Here is a 16,234-nt window from a genome sequence, read left to right on the forward strand (position 1 = left end):
GACCGTCAGCTCCATAAAGCAGGGGTTTGTCTCTGTTTTCTTCACTGATACACCGCACTGCCCCAGCACAATGCGTGGCAGATAGTCGAGGCTTCATGAGTAGATGAATGATCTTCTTTGGTACACACACCACCACCACCACACCTTAGAGTTGGTCAGCACAAGTATTCCCATTTCACAGATGGGAATAAGATTGAAAATGAGAAAACCTTTTGAGGTCCCGCAGGCAGCAGACATGGCCAGTGGCTGACAGGTTTGGCTAGACCTTAATGACTCACTAGACAGAGCAGTGCTAAGCCCTGTGCCTAGGCCTTTAAGGACGAAGGCAACTGATGAGTCCTCTTCCCTGGGTTGCATTTCCATTGGGAATGTTTCCTCTTATTCCCATTTCCTACTCATCACTCCTCAGTGACTCCTCCAAACATCCCCACCCCACCCGCTCCCGGTTTTTCTCTTCCCCCAGAATTTTAACTCCTGTTCTCTCGGGTCCAACTGGCCTAATCTGCCGGGTTTCAGCCGAGATATTCAGCCCTGCCTGAGTCCCTATTCACACCCATCACCTCCCACCCACCCACCCACCCCGCCACCCTGGGGTAGTTGTGAGCCTGTTCTTTTCCAAAGCAATTAGTGCAAGGAGGCCAGCCGACTCGGAGCTAATGCCGTTTCATTAAGTGGGAGCAATCCTAATGGTAATAAAATGGCACATTTAACATTCAAACATTGAACAGGGTTTCTAAGCGAGTGTGTCTCTCTCTTTCTTTCTGGTATAGCAGCTCCATCTTCATAAAGACCTGACAATACACCTTAACGAGAGACCGGGGAGCTGAGCATCTTTACAGAGAGAGGATGAGGAGGAGACAAAGGATTCCGAGACAGGGAGCACCGTGCCTGGAAGAAATAAAGACTCCAGGAATTCCTGGGGAAATGGCTTCTGTGGTGCCGAGTTAGACAATTAGAGGCTGTAAGAAACGAGGTCACATGGCAAAGGAAGCCCACCACAGACATTATTTATTCATTTGTTTGTTCAACAAATTTTGTTCGGCAAACATTTATTGTGCATCTAAGATGAGTCAGATTTTATGGGATTTTGTGCTGGAGGAAGGCTAATTTTAGGCAAGGGGGCTTCAAGGGCAGGGACGATCCACTAGCAATCATCGTATTTACCTTCCCCCGGGGTAGATTTAGTCAATTTCATCTCAAGTTCATCACGTGTCCCCGGGAAGATAATTTTTACAACTGCCTTGGTCTCTGGAGCCAATGCCTTATGGGCCCGCTCCCTACCGAGCCATTCATCTCAGAGCTCCTTACTGTTCTGTGATTAAAAAATATGGGGTCGGCCATCTGGAGCAAGCAAGAAAAGAGTGGGGCTGGGAGCTGGCCGGGGAGAGGAGGTGACCCCCATCGGTAAGGAGGCCAGAGGCTACTCGAGAGGCAAAAGAAAGGCTTACATCCCATCATTTGTCAGCAAGCTGCTTCATCTGAGGACTCTTCCCTGGCTGCGGGCTTCCTGCCACACCTAGTGCACACAGGGGGGGGCCACTGGCCAAGGGTCAATGCCGAGTGTGGCCAAGGCCAGGGAAGCGGCTGATTCGAAAAGGGGTCAAGTCATAGGATGATGGCAGTTTCATGCTTAATTCACACAGGATCTTGCCCACCACCGGGGACAGCTTGAACCCGTGCCCTGGCAGAAGGAGAAGAGGCTGTTTAGACAAAGAGGCAGGGCTACTTGGAAGTCCCTACTGCCCAGGTAGAACTAACTCCTCTTCTGATTGCACCCCGAAGCCCTAAGTTGCCTCCCACCATGCATGATCCTTCTCCAAATGGCCAGACTCCATACACACTCTAGGTTTCAGGACCTAGCTAGCCAGCCCAGAGCCTGGAAACTGCCGTTGTGCCTGACACAGAGGTGCGTCAGCTGTAAGGTGGCGCCCCCTCCCCCCGCCCCTCCTCGGGCTCACCAGAGAATCCAGCTCCAATGACAATGTTGTCATGCTTTGGGTGGCGATCGAGAATGAAGTGCTCATCAGGAGTGTTCTAGAAAGACACAGTCACACCTGGGTCCTTTGAGGGTAGAGGGAGGAGGCAGGTGCAGGCTCTGAAGGAAGGGGGCTGGCCTGGACTTCTTTCTTGGGGGGGGGGGGCGGGATGAGGAAGAGGCCCAGAAAAGCTCTCCACATGCCAGCGCCTTGCCCCTTGCCTCTTTCTCATGGGTCCGCCTGCCTCTCTCCTCAGACAGAGCCAGGAACATGGTAGGTGCTCAGTACCTGCTTGTAAACTAACTTTAGCCAAGATGCCTCGGGCCCTGGTGACATCTGTCTCTTCCCTCTTTTCCCCAAGGCCCGCTTAACTGTCACATCTTGCCAGAAGATCTTTTAGAGCTCTTCTGGGAAATGCAGTGCCGATTGCCAGGCATAAGCCTAGTTCCTTAATGAAAAAGACGATGAATAATCCCTAATGGGCCCCTCTCGGGTGGGGGTGAGCAGAACCTCAGAAATGAGCTCGCTTGTTTAGCGTCCCATGCTAGGCTAGGGGTCAAACAGAGCCTGGCCTGACCGGCACACAGCATGTCTACCTCCCCGGCCTGAGTGTTCTGCGGGACCGTGCGAGGACCCGTACTGTGTACATGCAGCGTTCCGTGATGGCAGGTGTCGGTTCTAGGTCAGGTAAGTGATCGCGGACGAAGCGGCCCAGGATTTGGATGTCTTGGCTATCGGAGAGTGCCGAAGGGCAGTCCCGCTCCTCGGGATCTGCATTGTTGCCGTGGTGATAGCAGACCTGGCTTCCAATCAGAGTCGAGTGAGCCGTGAGGGCCGGCCTTCCGTGCAGACCCACCCAGCCGAGGACCTGGGTTAGGCTTGCACACAGCATCCCCCATCCATCATCCCAGCCTTCCCCGGTTCTGAAGGATGTGCTGTGCTGCCGTAGAAGGTGGCATTGCTGTCCACACCGCCGCTTCCCCTCCTGCACAAACCCCCCACCACCACACAAACACTGTGTTTAGAAAGGCAAGCCCCCAAAAGGAGGGCTTCCTTTGCTGGGACTCGTATTGCAAACACTGAATAGTGGAACAGGCTTCTGCTGCTCCCTTGTGTGGTTTCAGGGGGTCTCAGGAAAGTGAAAGCAGCTACCCTGTCTGCATGGGCACCTCCTTTTGCCTTCCCTTGCCCTTCCTGTTCACCTTCATCATCCCTGGGTACTCCCCCGCAGGCAGCCCGTAGATGTGGTGAGGAGCCTGGTCCAGGCCCAGGCCCAGGAAGCATGGGAAGGCTTGGGACACACCATAGCTCCCTGGAACCTTTTCACGCCAGTAGCACACGTTGATCCGCAGGGTCTTGGAGCAGGCAGAGGAAGTGAGGAATGAAGAGGATAGGTCACAGACTTCTCTAGACCAGCAGGGCGCTTCCTCCCGAGGTACTGCAGCCTTTAATAAGTCTGATGCCCACCTTCACCCAGGCCTCGTGACTTCCTCTAATTCTCAAGTCATTCACACGTTTCGTGCTTTACTTTACAATGCACAAACTTCTCTCTCTCTCTCCTCCCAGAGACTGTGCCCCAGCCCAAGGTGTGTCTCTCTCCTGGAGTTAATAACACAGGTACAGTGCACTTGTTATTGGCCAAAGTCCCTAGGTGTTGCAATCAGTTCATGAGCTTGGCTGCTGGAGGCCCTCCTTCCCCCCGAGGTGCCTCAGAAGAAAGGCCTGGTGAGCTCCCTCCAGAACAACCAGCCATTAAAAACCCGACGGAGCACAGTTATACTTTCACTCACCAGAGGTCACCGAGAGTCAGGGTTTCCCTTTATTAAACGACAGGCCAGGTTGTCTCCTTAGAGCTGTGTGTACAATCTTATAATGCAACTCTCTGTGAGGTAGCTGTTACCCCCAACCTCCATTTGAAAGGTGATAAAACAGTCTCAGAAGGTGAACTGATTTGCACTAGGGACAGACTGAGAGTCAAACGTAAGTCCATCTGTTCCCAAGGCCTCTTTTTTAACACGCCAACTCTTGGACTTCCAGCCACGTACCTGGAGAGGGAGCTGAATTCCCAAGGGAGCGAGGAGCCGGTTGGTCCAAGGGCCTGCTGTGATGACCAAGCTCTTGGCTTGGTAGCTCCTGGAAGTGGTTTTGACTGTGACTGGGAGCCCCGGGGTGATCTCCATCACCTTCTCTCCATCCTGCACCACGCCTCCCAGCTGCCGTACCACATCCTGAAAGGGGAGGGAGGTGGAGAGGCAGATAAGCTGCGCCTAAGATTGACACGAAGGAGCCCTGGTGGGGCAGGGAGTTTACACACTGGGCTGCTCACCACGAAGTCGGTGGTTCAAACCCACCAGCCACTCCCTGTGAGAAAGGTGAGGCTGATTGCTTCTATAAAGATTACAGTCCTGTGAGCCCTTTAAGGGGCAGATTTACTCTTCTATGGATTTCTGTGAGTTGGAGCCGACTTCACAGCAGTGGGCTTGGGCTTGTTGAATGGTTCACCGTGTGGACGGAGTCCTTCTCAGGGCAGCAAAGAGAAACAAGCTCTAGACCTCCTCTCCTCCTTCGACAAGGCCTAGCAGGGTGTGTGGGGCCCCTGGGTGGAACAATCGGCTAACCGGCACGGCGATTAACTGAAATCCTGGCTGTTCAAACCCACCGAGAGGGACCTCGGAAGAAAGTAATTGACTTCCGAAAAAGCAGCCATTGAAGCCCTCGGGGAGCCCCGTCCTAGCGGACACCCACAAGTTTCCACGAGTTGGAATCGACTCAACAGGCCCACAGCTGGTTGAGCAGCGTAGACCAACGTGCCCTAAATAAGGGTCAGGGCTGAGTCCAGCAAGGCTCTCATCGGTTGGGGGCCCAGCATGGCTGACTGGAGCCCACGTGCCCATTGCCCCTAAAGCTGTGTGGTGGCACCTGGAGGGCTCGGAGGGCCTTGTCTGCATAGAGCACTCCTCCAGACGTGTCCAGGAGCCCCGACTCTCCCCCGGGCAGCCGGATGTTGGGGAAGCGTTGCTTCAGCTCCTCCGGTGGAAGATGCTGGTGCGCCACCCCGTGCTTTGACAGGGTGGCCTGGAAGGCCTGGAACTCTGGGTGTTCCTTCAGTCCCAGGAGCAGCAGTCCAGTCTCCCTGGGGGGAAGGGAGAGCTGGGTGAGCACATGAGCCAGGCTCCTGCCCTTTGTTCTTACTCTTTTCTTATCTTCTGCACCTTGGAAGTAGACCTTCAGTCCATTTGATGGGATTTTTTTCCCTCTTGCTCTGGCTCCATGAGTATTCATGCTTTTCATCTCCATTGCCTATGCGTTCTCCTCCCCTTTCCACCCCCTGAGCATTCCCACGTTCAGGGGAGGCCATGGTGTATATTGTTTCTTTCTGTGTGTCTAGCTCTGTCTCTCAACGCTTTCTCAGAGGCTAGCCTCCTTTTGTGGGAAGAGTCGTGTGGTGGATCAGACTGCGTCCTCCCCAGAGATACAGGGCCTCCTGCCCCCTGGCACCTGGCACCTGTGAATGTGACCTTGTTTGGAAATAGGACCTTTGAAGATGTTCTCGGTGCTGTTGCATGAGGTTATCCTGGATTGGATGGGCCCTAACTGTCTGAAAGGGTATTTTTATAAAAGAAGAGAGCAGACACAGAGATGAACAGAGGAACAGCAGCGGAGAGGTATGAATGATTCGGTAGCTTGAACCAAGGAATGCTTGGGCGACCAGACGCTGTGGAAAACCAAAACAAAACCTAACCTGGAACCATCTGAAAGAACACAAACCTCCCAATGCCCTGACTTTGAACAATCTTCCAGAACAGCGAGAGCATACAGTCCTGCTTCTGGAAGCCAGCCGGCTTCATAACCGACGGCTGCTCTCACGGACGCCGCAAGTGGATGGCTGTAGCAAACAGGCCTGTATTCCCTCACCGGTTGGGAGGCTAGAAGTCCGAATTCAGGGCCCCGGCTGCAGGGAATGGCTTCCTCTTTGGGGGGGGTGTCCTTGCCCTGTCCTTGCCCCCAGTCTTCCTCTGGGTCTCGGAGTGGCCCCGCGGACTGCCCTGCTCCCGGCTCTTCTTTCTGGGTGGTACTCAGGCCCCTCATTCTGCTCACGTTCTTCTCCCTCAAAGAGAAGGACTCAACATGCAACCGAATCCGGTCCCTTAACCTCGTCACGGCCATCGAGTCCATGCTGACTCACAGCCACCCTGATAGGACAGGGCAGGCTCGCCCCTGTGAGTTTCTAAGCGGTAACTGCTGATGGAGCAGAGAGTCCCGTCGTTCTCCTGCAGAGCTGCCGGTGGTTCGAACACCCGATTTTGCAGATCGCAGCCCACCGCGCCCCCACTGAAGGCAAGGATTCACAGCCTGCAAGATGATCACCTTAGATCGCAGAATAGAGGATAACCGAGAATCGTGGGCAGGCCAGTGGACACGCCATCACCCCACTCAGCTTGTGGCCTTTTGCTCCGGCAGCCTGGGAAGCTCAGGGCAGTGGCGGTCGCCTTGCAGGGCAAAGCAGAAGGAAACGGTGCCTGGCCCGGCGCCTCCTTCGTGACGGCTGGTGATCAGGCAGGGTTCTCTTGTGATCCATGGTTGGCACTGGCTAGTTGGGGGAAGCAAGCAGATCACCCAGGCTTCCTAGTCTACCTTAGCCTGGAAGCTCCCAGGAAACCCGTCCACCAGGGCTCACCCTGCTGGTATGGAAAATATAAGTAGCAGAGCTTCCGCTCTCAGGGCAATGCACCACCACCACCGCTGAGAGCTGGTGCTGGCTCTAGTCCTGGCTGTGTGGCATTGTTCTGGTTACTCACCCCTCAGGGCCCCAGCTTCGTCCTCCAGGACAAATGCCCAGTCAACTCTCAGTGGTTCCACATGGGGTGGTGCTGTCCTCTACCCAGGGGCGCTGGAAATGTGTTGGGGGCCATTTTTCCGTTGTCGCAATACCTGGGGTTGCCACTTACTTAGAGTGGGCAGAGCCAGGGAGGCTAAGCTGGCAACACTAAAAAAAAACCAAACCCACATGCCAATCACATGTACAATATCACATGTACAATATCACGACTGCATGGGGAAAACAAACTCACGCGAATAACATCCGGCAAAGACACGGGAACACTGCCTGGGGTCTTTTCCGGCTCTGGCAATCAATGCAGCAGTCCTGTGACTTTGTCTCACCCTGCGCTGCCTCCTTCTACTTGTGCTATTCCTCTCCTTGGCCTGTGAAAGCTGCTTCTCTAGAAGGCGCCCCATCGCTCTGTCACAAGAGACCAGGGTTTCCTGGTGGGGCTGGGGGTCGGGGCCTGAGCTAAGCCAGGAAGGGCAAGCCTTGGGGCCATTCCTGTGGTCTCTCTTGGCTTCAGCCACCGCAGTGACCAGCAACAGTCTGGTACAGCCCCCAGGTACCGCATATAAAGCTCGTAATAGCCTATAATGGAGTCTCATGGATATTACATGCTTCCAAATCCCACATTATCTGGTTGGGGGGATTAAAGAGAAGATTGGGAGGAGGCAGGGACACAGCAGGCCCTGGGGCCGGTGTCAGTACACAGAGCCGCGCAGCGCACCCAATCCATTTGCCATGGCCCCCGCCTACCCAGCATCCACCGCTGGTGACACAGCAACAAGGACCTTCTGCCGCTGCGAGCTTGTCAGAGGAGAGAGAGATGCCGTAGCACTCCCCACGTGGCAGCCGGCAGCCTTTTTGCTGGGGTCTGCACCCCCCACCCACCCACCACCACCAAGAATTTCAAACCGGTTCTCAGGTAAAGAAATCTTGCCTTAGTCAACTTCTTGGTCAAGAGGATCCTGCAGAAAGCACCAAGGTGGAATGTCCTTGAGTCCTTTTGGCCGAGTGAGTCCAGGCCTGAGAAAGACCTGACTTAACCCTCTCCCCTGGCAGACCTCACGTCAGACCTCACAGGGGGGCCCACGAATGCCATAGGACAGCCCCAGCCCTGCCCCCTCTGACTCGCTGAGATTAGAGTTTCCTTTCTCTCCCTTCAGCTGTTCTTTGTTCCCTCCTTCCTCTTTCCTTCCTGGAAATAAGAATTCCGGTTACGGGATTATACTGTATGTGGGGGGGTGGGGGTGGGCGCACTCATGCCAAGACCACGGGAAAATCTGTCGAATTATGAAGTGCTGAGTGATGTTCTAATTCCCCCGTCGCCCTGTGGCAGATGAAACGGGAGCTCCCAGCCCTGGGCGCAATCAGCGAGGTGAGTGTAATTGTACCGATTGTAATCATTTTGCTCCAGCTCTCTGCCCCCGTGGCATTTATTCCTTAGCCCAGATATTGATCTAACAGTGGGGAAATTTCCATCTGAATTTGTGATGCTGGACCCTCCCCTGGTCCGGAGATGCGTGTGGGAAATTCTCATTTTCCGTGGATCACAGCTGAGCTATTTGGCCTGAGGGAAGCCGCGCACTGCTGGAGAAATGCCTTGGATTGGAGAGAGATTTTTGACCATTAAGAGCAAATCGGAAATAAATGTAAAACACTGCCTGGAAATGCAAAGGCCGTCATTACGGAGATAGGTGAGAGGCTCCGGTGGGAGATGCTTAGAGAATTGGAAATCAGTCAATCAAGACCGGGATCGGAGAACGGGTCTTTTCTCCCCAATATGAAGATAGATGACTTCCATGGGCAGATTGAAAATCATTTAAGTGCTTATTTTCTTAATGGCTTTTCTTAGATCCCAATAAACAGACTGCTCATCCTGCATCAATTTCTCACCCCCTGTGCTTGGGGCCTCCCTCTCCCCGTTTCCTGCTCAGATTAAGGCAACAACTTTGGGGAAGGAGAGGGGGGACACGAACATCTGCAGGGAAGAAGAGAGCAGGCTAGCCAGGAGATGATTGGTCAGAGTGGGACCAGTGACCAAGGATGGAGACTCCCAGGGCTAGAAAAGTAGGCAGCTCCCAACTCCCTGAATGCCTATCAGTGAGTAGAGAGCATTTCCTAAGCACCATGCCCTCTTCCCACACCAGGCTGCACCAGCTCTAGGCATAGGTCATTGAAAATTCCTCCCCAAGGCCTTGCTGGCTTCTCTGTAGCCCAACTGAAGCCTCCGACATGATGGAGGCTCAGGAAGCCAGGCCTGGATAGGAATCTGCATAGATGTCTTCGGGGTGACCTGGTCATGGGTGAGCAGGCATTTCTACTAGTTTCTGTAGCAGGACAGAGGGCAGGGTGGAGTGGGGAAGACAGGCTCCAGCTTTCCCCTCGGTTAAAAGTGCCAAGCAACGTCAGCTCTCAGTTACCTTGGGGACGGGATTTGAACGGGGACCAGGTAATGGCTGCTGTCTTTGTTAGTTTGGGAGCAGCTCTGCGCGTTTCATCTTCCGCTCAGTGGGCCGAGGTGGAATTGGTTAACAAAGACTGCTCCAGGGAGGGGATGTGGCTGACAAGCCAGACACTTCGCAGACACAGGAAGCAGCAGCTGCGGAGGGGGCCACCAGGTTCTGCCAGCAGCTGTACTGCCTACGGCTGTGATCTTGTCTGATATTGTCAGCTAAGCAGGGGCAGCCCAGGTCAGGAGCTAGATAGTAGGACTCAAAGGGAGAAGGCGGGGCGGGAAGGAGCCGGGCCACCGAGCTGGGATTTGCTGCTGGTGTCAGAGACCTGGCTATGCACATCACAAAAGCTTCAGACCTTCTGATCTGACACATGGTTCCCAGCCTACATGCAAATGTGTGGAGGCCACCTGTGTTTGGCAAGCTACTGTCACAGGAAGCAGCAGGACAGAAAAAAACTAGACACCTGAACTTCCCACTCCTAAAGGATGATCACCCCTGCCCCCAATCGTCACCAAATAGCCTTAAGGAAGTACGCTCATATCTATCAGTTATCAGACGGTATTGTGTCGGTTCTTCTGGAAGGGCCCGGGGTGAGGGAAGAACTGTACTATGGTGAGCCATGTAGGAAATCGAATTAGAAACGACACTAAAGGAACCAGCACGGCTTCTGGCCCAAAGGTAGAGCTGTATTCAAGCGCCAGCCTGAGAAAGAGAAGCATGTGTTCTGTATTCCTCTTCAATAGAAGAACCAAATAAATTAGTGTGCCACCGCAAATTAGGTTGGTCATCAGAAAGGCCCTGTGAATAACAAGAGTGCCGAGCACTGGTATAGCACTTGGAAGGCTCTTTTCTTTCTTTGTCCAAGGCCTTCCCATTATTGCCCTTCGTCTGTCACGAGGTGCCCGAATGGTCTTTTAAGAGCGGCTCTGGCCGCTCCGCCTCTAAATGTGCATTAGTAATCCTCTGACCTTGGAGGAGGTAGAAGAGGGTTTCCAAAAGCACATGGGAAAAGTTAATGAAACGACCACGGACTGTTCCCACAAGCGGTCGGAAGCCCCCTCGCGGGAGAGACCATCTTTGGGAACCAGGGGCTGGACAAGGTCCTTCAATCCTGGTGTGCCCTAGATCACCGACACAACTCCCTGCCTCCCCGCCGGCTCACAGCCACCTGCCAGCCGGGCAGAACTGCCCCTGTGGGCTTCGGAGAGTGGAAGTCTACTCTTCAGGAGCAGAAATCTCATCTTTCTGCTTCAGATCGAGGGTCCGCATATGACATCGTGTGGGCCAAATTGGACCTGCCACCTTTTTTTTATATGCCCCGCAAGGCAAGATGGATTTTATATTCTTCAATGACTGGTTAAAAAAAAACGAAAGAAGAAGAATATGTTGTGATACATGAAAACTGGAGTCCAAACCCAAAGCCAAACTCACTGCCATCGAGCCGACGCTGACCCATGGCAACACTACAGGACAGGGTAGAAGTGCCCCTGTGGGGTCCTGAGACTAGCTGTTTCACGGAGTAGAAAGCTCAGTCTTTCTCCCAAGGAGCCACTGGGAGATCCCCAGCGCTGACCTTGCGGATTATCCGTACATAGCTCAAAGCACAACCGCTGCGCCACCAGGCTCAAAGTCGAGGACCCACAAATAAAGTGTTACTAAAATAAGCCACACCTGTGGGACTGGACATTGTTTGTAGCTGTCCAGTGGTAAAGTACTTTCACACTCCAGTGGTAAAGTACTTTCCCAACTCCCATTCTAGACTTTGAGGAGCTCTTGGTTTGCCTTGGTCTGCTCACAGGGAGGTCGGCAGTTTGAGACCACAAGCTGTCCCTCAGGAGCAAAATGAGGCTTTCTGCTCCCGTAATGAGTTACCGTCTCAGAAACCCCGGTCCTCTGGCGTGGCTCTGAGTTGGAACCAACCCGAGGGCAGTGAGCTTGGTTGGGGGTCGTCTAGACGTCCGAGGCCCACTCCCTGCCTTTGAGTCGAGTCTGACGCACAGAGCTACCCTCTGCAAAGCGCCTTAAACGGCGGGTTGTGGAACTGGCTGTGGCGGCTGTGAAAAAAGAATTGGCAATACTAAGAGGTTTCTGAATGAGAAGTGACCAAAAATAAATTCAACCTCCAACTCAATGAATGCGAAGCACTTCTGGCAGTGTAGGGCCGGTTGCAAATCCCTCGGGGGACTTGAGAATGGGGCGATTTTAAGGAGCCCTGAAGAAGAACTGCCCTGGTGGGTTTCCGAGGCCGTCGCTATTTATGGGAGCAGAAAGCCTCGTCTTTCTCCCATGGAGTGCCTGGTGGGTTTGAACTGCCGGCCTTCCCCTATAGTCATTCTGTAATGTACATGAATGGTTAAGACCCTGAATCTTCACCAGCGCCCTTCTCATGCCGTTGTGGGGAGAATGAGAGGATTTCATGTGGTCAGAATTTAGAATTCAATTCTATGTTATCATCACTTAATAGACGCCCCTATTATGGGGATACTTGTTTGCATAGTACTGTTCTAGGTCCCTAGGAACCCTGGTGGCATAACGGTTATGCACTGGGCTGCTAACTGCAAGGTCAGCAGTTCGAAACCACCAGCCACTCAGCAGGGGAAAAAGATGAGGTTTTCTATTCTCATAAAGAGTAACAGTCTTGGAAACCCACGGGGGAAGTTCCCCTCTGTCTATACAGTTGCCATGAATCCGAATTGACTGTCTGGCAGTGAGGATGAGTGTGCTGTGCCCTTCGCGGTCTTAGCCTTACTAAAACCCTGTGACATCGGTATTTTTACCCTTACTTTACAGATGAGGAAACGGAGGCTCACAGAGACTAAACAGCTTGCTCCAAACCACCCAGCTAGGAGTTGAGATTTAGAGCCAGATCTGACTCATTCCAAAGACCCTTCTGAATTCCTATCCTGGCAAAGCAGAGGGCAGCAGGGATTGTGACATTCTGAGAATCTGCTACCCAAGGATGCCTTTGCTTCTCTCCTGGAGTCATTCGCCTGTGTCCGTCTTTGCTGCCTCTCCTCTGCCCCCTCCTGTCCCTCCTCCTCCATCTGTCATTGGAGACAGGATGCTAGACCCAGAATAGGTGGAAGGACCTGCCATTTACTGGAAGGCACCAGGTGTTGTGCCTAGTTATGTTGCGAGAGCCCCATTTCAAGGAGGAAAAGAGAGAGCAGAGAGGTCGACTTGTCCAAGGTCGGTCCCACAGCTGGTGTGAGGCCACCCCAGGCCGGCCTGCCTCCAGGATCGCCTTCCCTCTGGAAGACCGCAGGCCCTTTCCTGACATCTCAGTTGGCGTCGTCTCTGCTGGGAAGGCGTCTGCCCTCCAAGGCTACAGGCCGCTCTGTCAGCAGTCCTCACAGGCAGCTGACAGAAAGGGGTCCCTTTGCCAGGCCACCCCTCAGCACCCTCTCTTATTTGGGTGCTGGGTGCATTAGCTGCCTCTGGTTGGAATAAATCTGTAATTAGCCTGCCCTGGTTGTATTTGCATAATGGATTTCACTTCCGTTCTAAAGTTAATGGTGTTTTTTGCAGCAGAACAGTAACCTCTTGGTTCCTAGCCATTAAAATAACTGCCACCCTGGAGGGTAGAGCGCAGTCTGAGGAGGAAATTCAGTTAAGAACCATAAAGAAGGTGGGCACCGAGGTGAGGGTCCCCACTGCCACGCAGGTCGTCTGCCTTCTTCCCTGGAGTGTTTGAAAGGTCATGGAGGGAGGAGGCTGAAGAAAGGGAGCCCTGGAATGACTGTAGGCTCCCTCTCTGACAAGAAGCCCAGCCCAAGGAGCACCTTCATCTTGTTTCTGGGGAAGGAGGTTCTGAGAGCATGAAATGCATCTGTCAGCCAACGGCCATCTGCCAGCTTGTCATACCGTGGGGGCTTCTGTGTCACTATGAGGCTGGAGGCGATGCTGTCAGTATTTCAGATAGCAGTAGGGTCGCTCGTGGGGAGACAGGTTTCAGCCGAGGGTCCAGACAAAGGCAGAGTAGCAAGAAAGGTCTGGTGAGCTACTTCTGAAAAGCAGCCAGTGGAGCTCTTTTGGAGGACAGACAACTGATGGAGACTTCCACTTGCTTATTTTGGATTTTAGATCAGCAGGGAGGATGACCAGAGAGGGGACCCCCTGTTTGGTAGAGAAGAAGACTGGCGAAGGAGGAGGCCCCCCACTCACTCACTCGCTGCCATCAAGTCAATTCTGACTCCCAGGGACAGAATGGCTGCAACCACAGACCTGTCCAGCGCAGGTCTTCCTGTCCATCGTGAAAGTGGGGCAGGACCGGGCATCATTTCTTCCGGGGAGCACGGGAACACCTGATCTCCAGCCCACACTGTCACAGCTAACAGTAACCTTGAGGGCAAAGACTGAGCCTGAAAGGTTACAAGGCCAAAGACAATGTATTGAAAATTATGATGGCAGCAATCGTACAACTCTGCTTGATCTGATGAAACTATGGATCATAATAATACCTGTAAGAGCTCTTAATAAAATGTGTTTTTAAAAAGAAGTTACAATGCCAATAACAATAGTAAGAATCAAGACAGCAGCAGCCACCGCCCCTATGCAAACCCTGCCTTCAAAGAGCCTCACGGCTGCATGCAAGAACATTCCAGAAGGTTCCCACCAGGCCTGCCCAGTGCTGGCTACCTGCACACCGTACTGTTTCAGCAGTGCCCCCAGTTCACCTTCTGCTGGCCTTGAACTCAGGGTCTGAACTCAGGGCCTGGCAGGAGGGGGCACCCCTGTGGGTGATCATAATGGCAGTGAGCCAGATACTCCCTGTGGCTGGCACTCCCCTGGCCCTGTGTCCCTCTCACTGAACTTCAAGTTTCCAAGGCATTGCCACCTCATACATTCAATGTGGGACCGTACGTCCAAGGAGTTCTTCCCCCAAGACCCAGGGGAACCTGTGCAATTGGGTTCCAGCCTCCTGCTCCAGCCGGGCCCATAGCTGGTAACACTCCTCCATCATGTGGGTGTAGAAGTCTTCACAGTACGCCCTTCGGATAATCCGGCTCTGTCCATGGGAGCTTCCTCGCGAGTGCGGCAGCAAGAACTGGGCGTGAAGAACGAGAGACCAGTGAAGCTGTTATTCCTGCCTCTGTACAAGCCCCTCTGCTTCCTTTCCATTGACATCATTCACATCAGGAAGTCCCTTTCTGAGCTAGCCTTCACTCATCCTGCTGTAATCTCACCCCACGTAGACTCACAGAGCACCTTAATTAGAAAGAACCCCCTTGGCAGGGGTGGTGGGGAGGCAAAAAAAAAAAAGCAAACTCATTTCCGACTCATGGTGACCCCTGCATGACAAGGGTAGAACTGCTCCTGTGGACTTCTGAGACTGTAACTCTTCCTGGGGGGCAGAAAGCCTCCTCTCCCTCCCCCTGGGGGTAGTGGTAGGGGCGGGAATGGGCACTGACAATAAGACAAGAATAAAGACAGTATTCTAAAATTAATTGTGATGTCAATGCCCAACTCTCTTTAATATATTTAAACCAGTGAATTGTAAAAATAAGAAAAGCAAGAAGCCCCCTCATTTTCTGGAGAAGGAAGCTGGGGCTGACTTTATTGCTCTGTGGCTTCAGATCACTCCGTGCAAAAGGAACACGTGGGGATTTAGCAAAAGATGGGGGGCGGCTCCTTGGAGGGGGATCTCCTCGGGCCTTAAGAAGACTGAAAGAGAAATGAAAAGGGTGTTCTAACCTCCCCCAGCTCACCGTCCTGACACTGCCGTCAGCATGTGGGGCTGCAGGCAGAAGGGAGGGTAAGGGACCACAGTGACGTCCTTGGGTCCCCACCAGCCAGGTGGACCTGCCCTCAGAAGGAGCCTGCACGGGAGTCGGCACAGATACCTGGCCACTATGGTCTGGAACTCCATGAGATCGCCTCCTCGATCAGGGACAACAGGCCCAAGTCTCTCTTCCTGTGTATCAAACCAACCCCCAGTGCACTGCCATCGAGTCCTGCCTGGCTCCTTAGGACCCTATCCAGGGTTTCCAGGACTGTCAATCTCGACAGGAGCAGACAGCCTTAGCTTTCTTCTGGGGGGGGGGGGGTGCTTGGTGGCTTTACACAAATGACCCCCCTTTCTATTAGCAGCCCAGCAGCCAGACAACAAACAAGGCGGGTGCTGTTCTCTAGAAGCAGCAGGGAAACAAAACACATAAATATTTTTATTTATAACCTCTTCTGGGTTCTGGGATGAGGCCTAGCATTCCTTCTACTCCCATCAAGAGCAACAGTGTCACACACCCACAGGGCAGTTCTATCCTGTCCTCCAGGGTCGCTGTGAGTCGGCATCGACTCGATGGCAGTGACTTTGAGAGCTGGATGCTGACAAATCAACTCCTGCCTCGAGGCAAAGTGGTCTTTCCTGAAAGCTGCCCCCACGTTAATACAGAAGAGACTGGGCTACCGCAGGGCAAGCACAGGGCCTGGGACACTTCCTAGGTCAAGGGCAGGAGCTGGGAGGCAGTTTGCGTGGGGATGTGTCCTCCAGCTTGGGACTGTCTCAGACCTGTGGTGAAATCCACCATGCCTGGACACTTCCATTGCACAGAACGTGTGACATTGCGGGCCCTTTGTCTGCTGGCTCTAGAAACCCCTCGCTAGGGCAGGAGAGAAAGAAGATCCCTGAGGTCAGAAATGCCCAGAGAACACAGTACCTGGTCCAGAAGGAGGACTTTCTTCCCACGTTGGGCCAGGTGGTATGCAGTGAAGCAGCCCTGAATGCCTGCCCCTATCACGATGGCGTCGCAGAGAACTTTGGGGGAAGCCATGGCGCTCACTGAGTCAGCTCTGTAGCCAGAGTCCACCACCGAGGGGAAGGCAAACAGAAAGCAGGCTCCCAGCCATAAGGGGAGGAGGAAGGCAAAGTCCAGCCTGGCCAGCTTTCCCACAATCCCCTGGGGCCATGGCCTTCTCCCACTCCTTTCCCTGCCATCCCGACACCCCCCAAAGCTTGGCATAGGCCTCAGCCCCTG

General features: G+C 53.5%; 1 protein-coding gene across 1 annotated transcript; it reads right to left on the reverse strand.

The window, feature by feature from the left end:
- Positions 1-1,550: 1,550 nt before the first annotated feature.
- On the reverse strand, positions 1,551-16,030 carry PIPOX (pipecolic acid and sarcosine oxidase). Its single transcript, XM_075559612.1, has 8 exons — positions 15,917-16,030; positions 14,159-14,307; positions 4,896-5,109; positions 4,022-4,204; positions 3,179-3,331; positions 2,617-2,775; positions 1,959-2,034; positions 1,551-1,681 (listed from the first exon to the last, which is right to left on the reverse strand). Exons 1-8 carry the CDS (start codon positions 16,028-16,030, stop codon positions 1,551-1,553), a joined length of 1,179 nt encoding a protein of 392 aa, XP_075415727.1.
- Positions 16,031-16,234: the final 204 nt, after the last annotated feature.

This window comes from Tenrec ecaudatus, chromosome 10, assembly GCF_050624435.1.
Source record: "Tenrec ecaudatus isolate mTenEca1 chromosome 10, mTenEca1.hap1, whole genome shotgun sequence".
Lineage (NCBI taxonomy): Eukaryota > Metazoa > Chordata > Mammalia > Afrosoricida > Tenrecidae > Tenrec > Tenrec ecaudatus.

Bases quoted from the DNA above. Each gene is read 5' to 3' on its own strand.
- PIPOX (XM_075559612.1), bottom strand. From the start codon at position 16,030: ATGGCTTCCCCCAAAGTTCTCTGCGACGCCATCGTGATAGGGGCAGGC. The intron at 5,110-14,158 runs GTTCCCCTGGGT...CCTTCCCCCCAG, and splicing joins GCTGGAACCCAATTGCACAG to GGAGACTGGACTGCTGCTCC. The intron at 2,035-2,616 runs GTACGGGTCCTC...GTGTCTTTCTAG, and splicing joins CGGAACGCTGCATGTACACA to AACACTCCTGATGAGCACTT.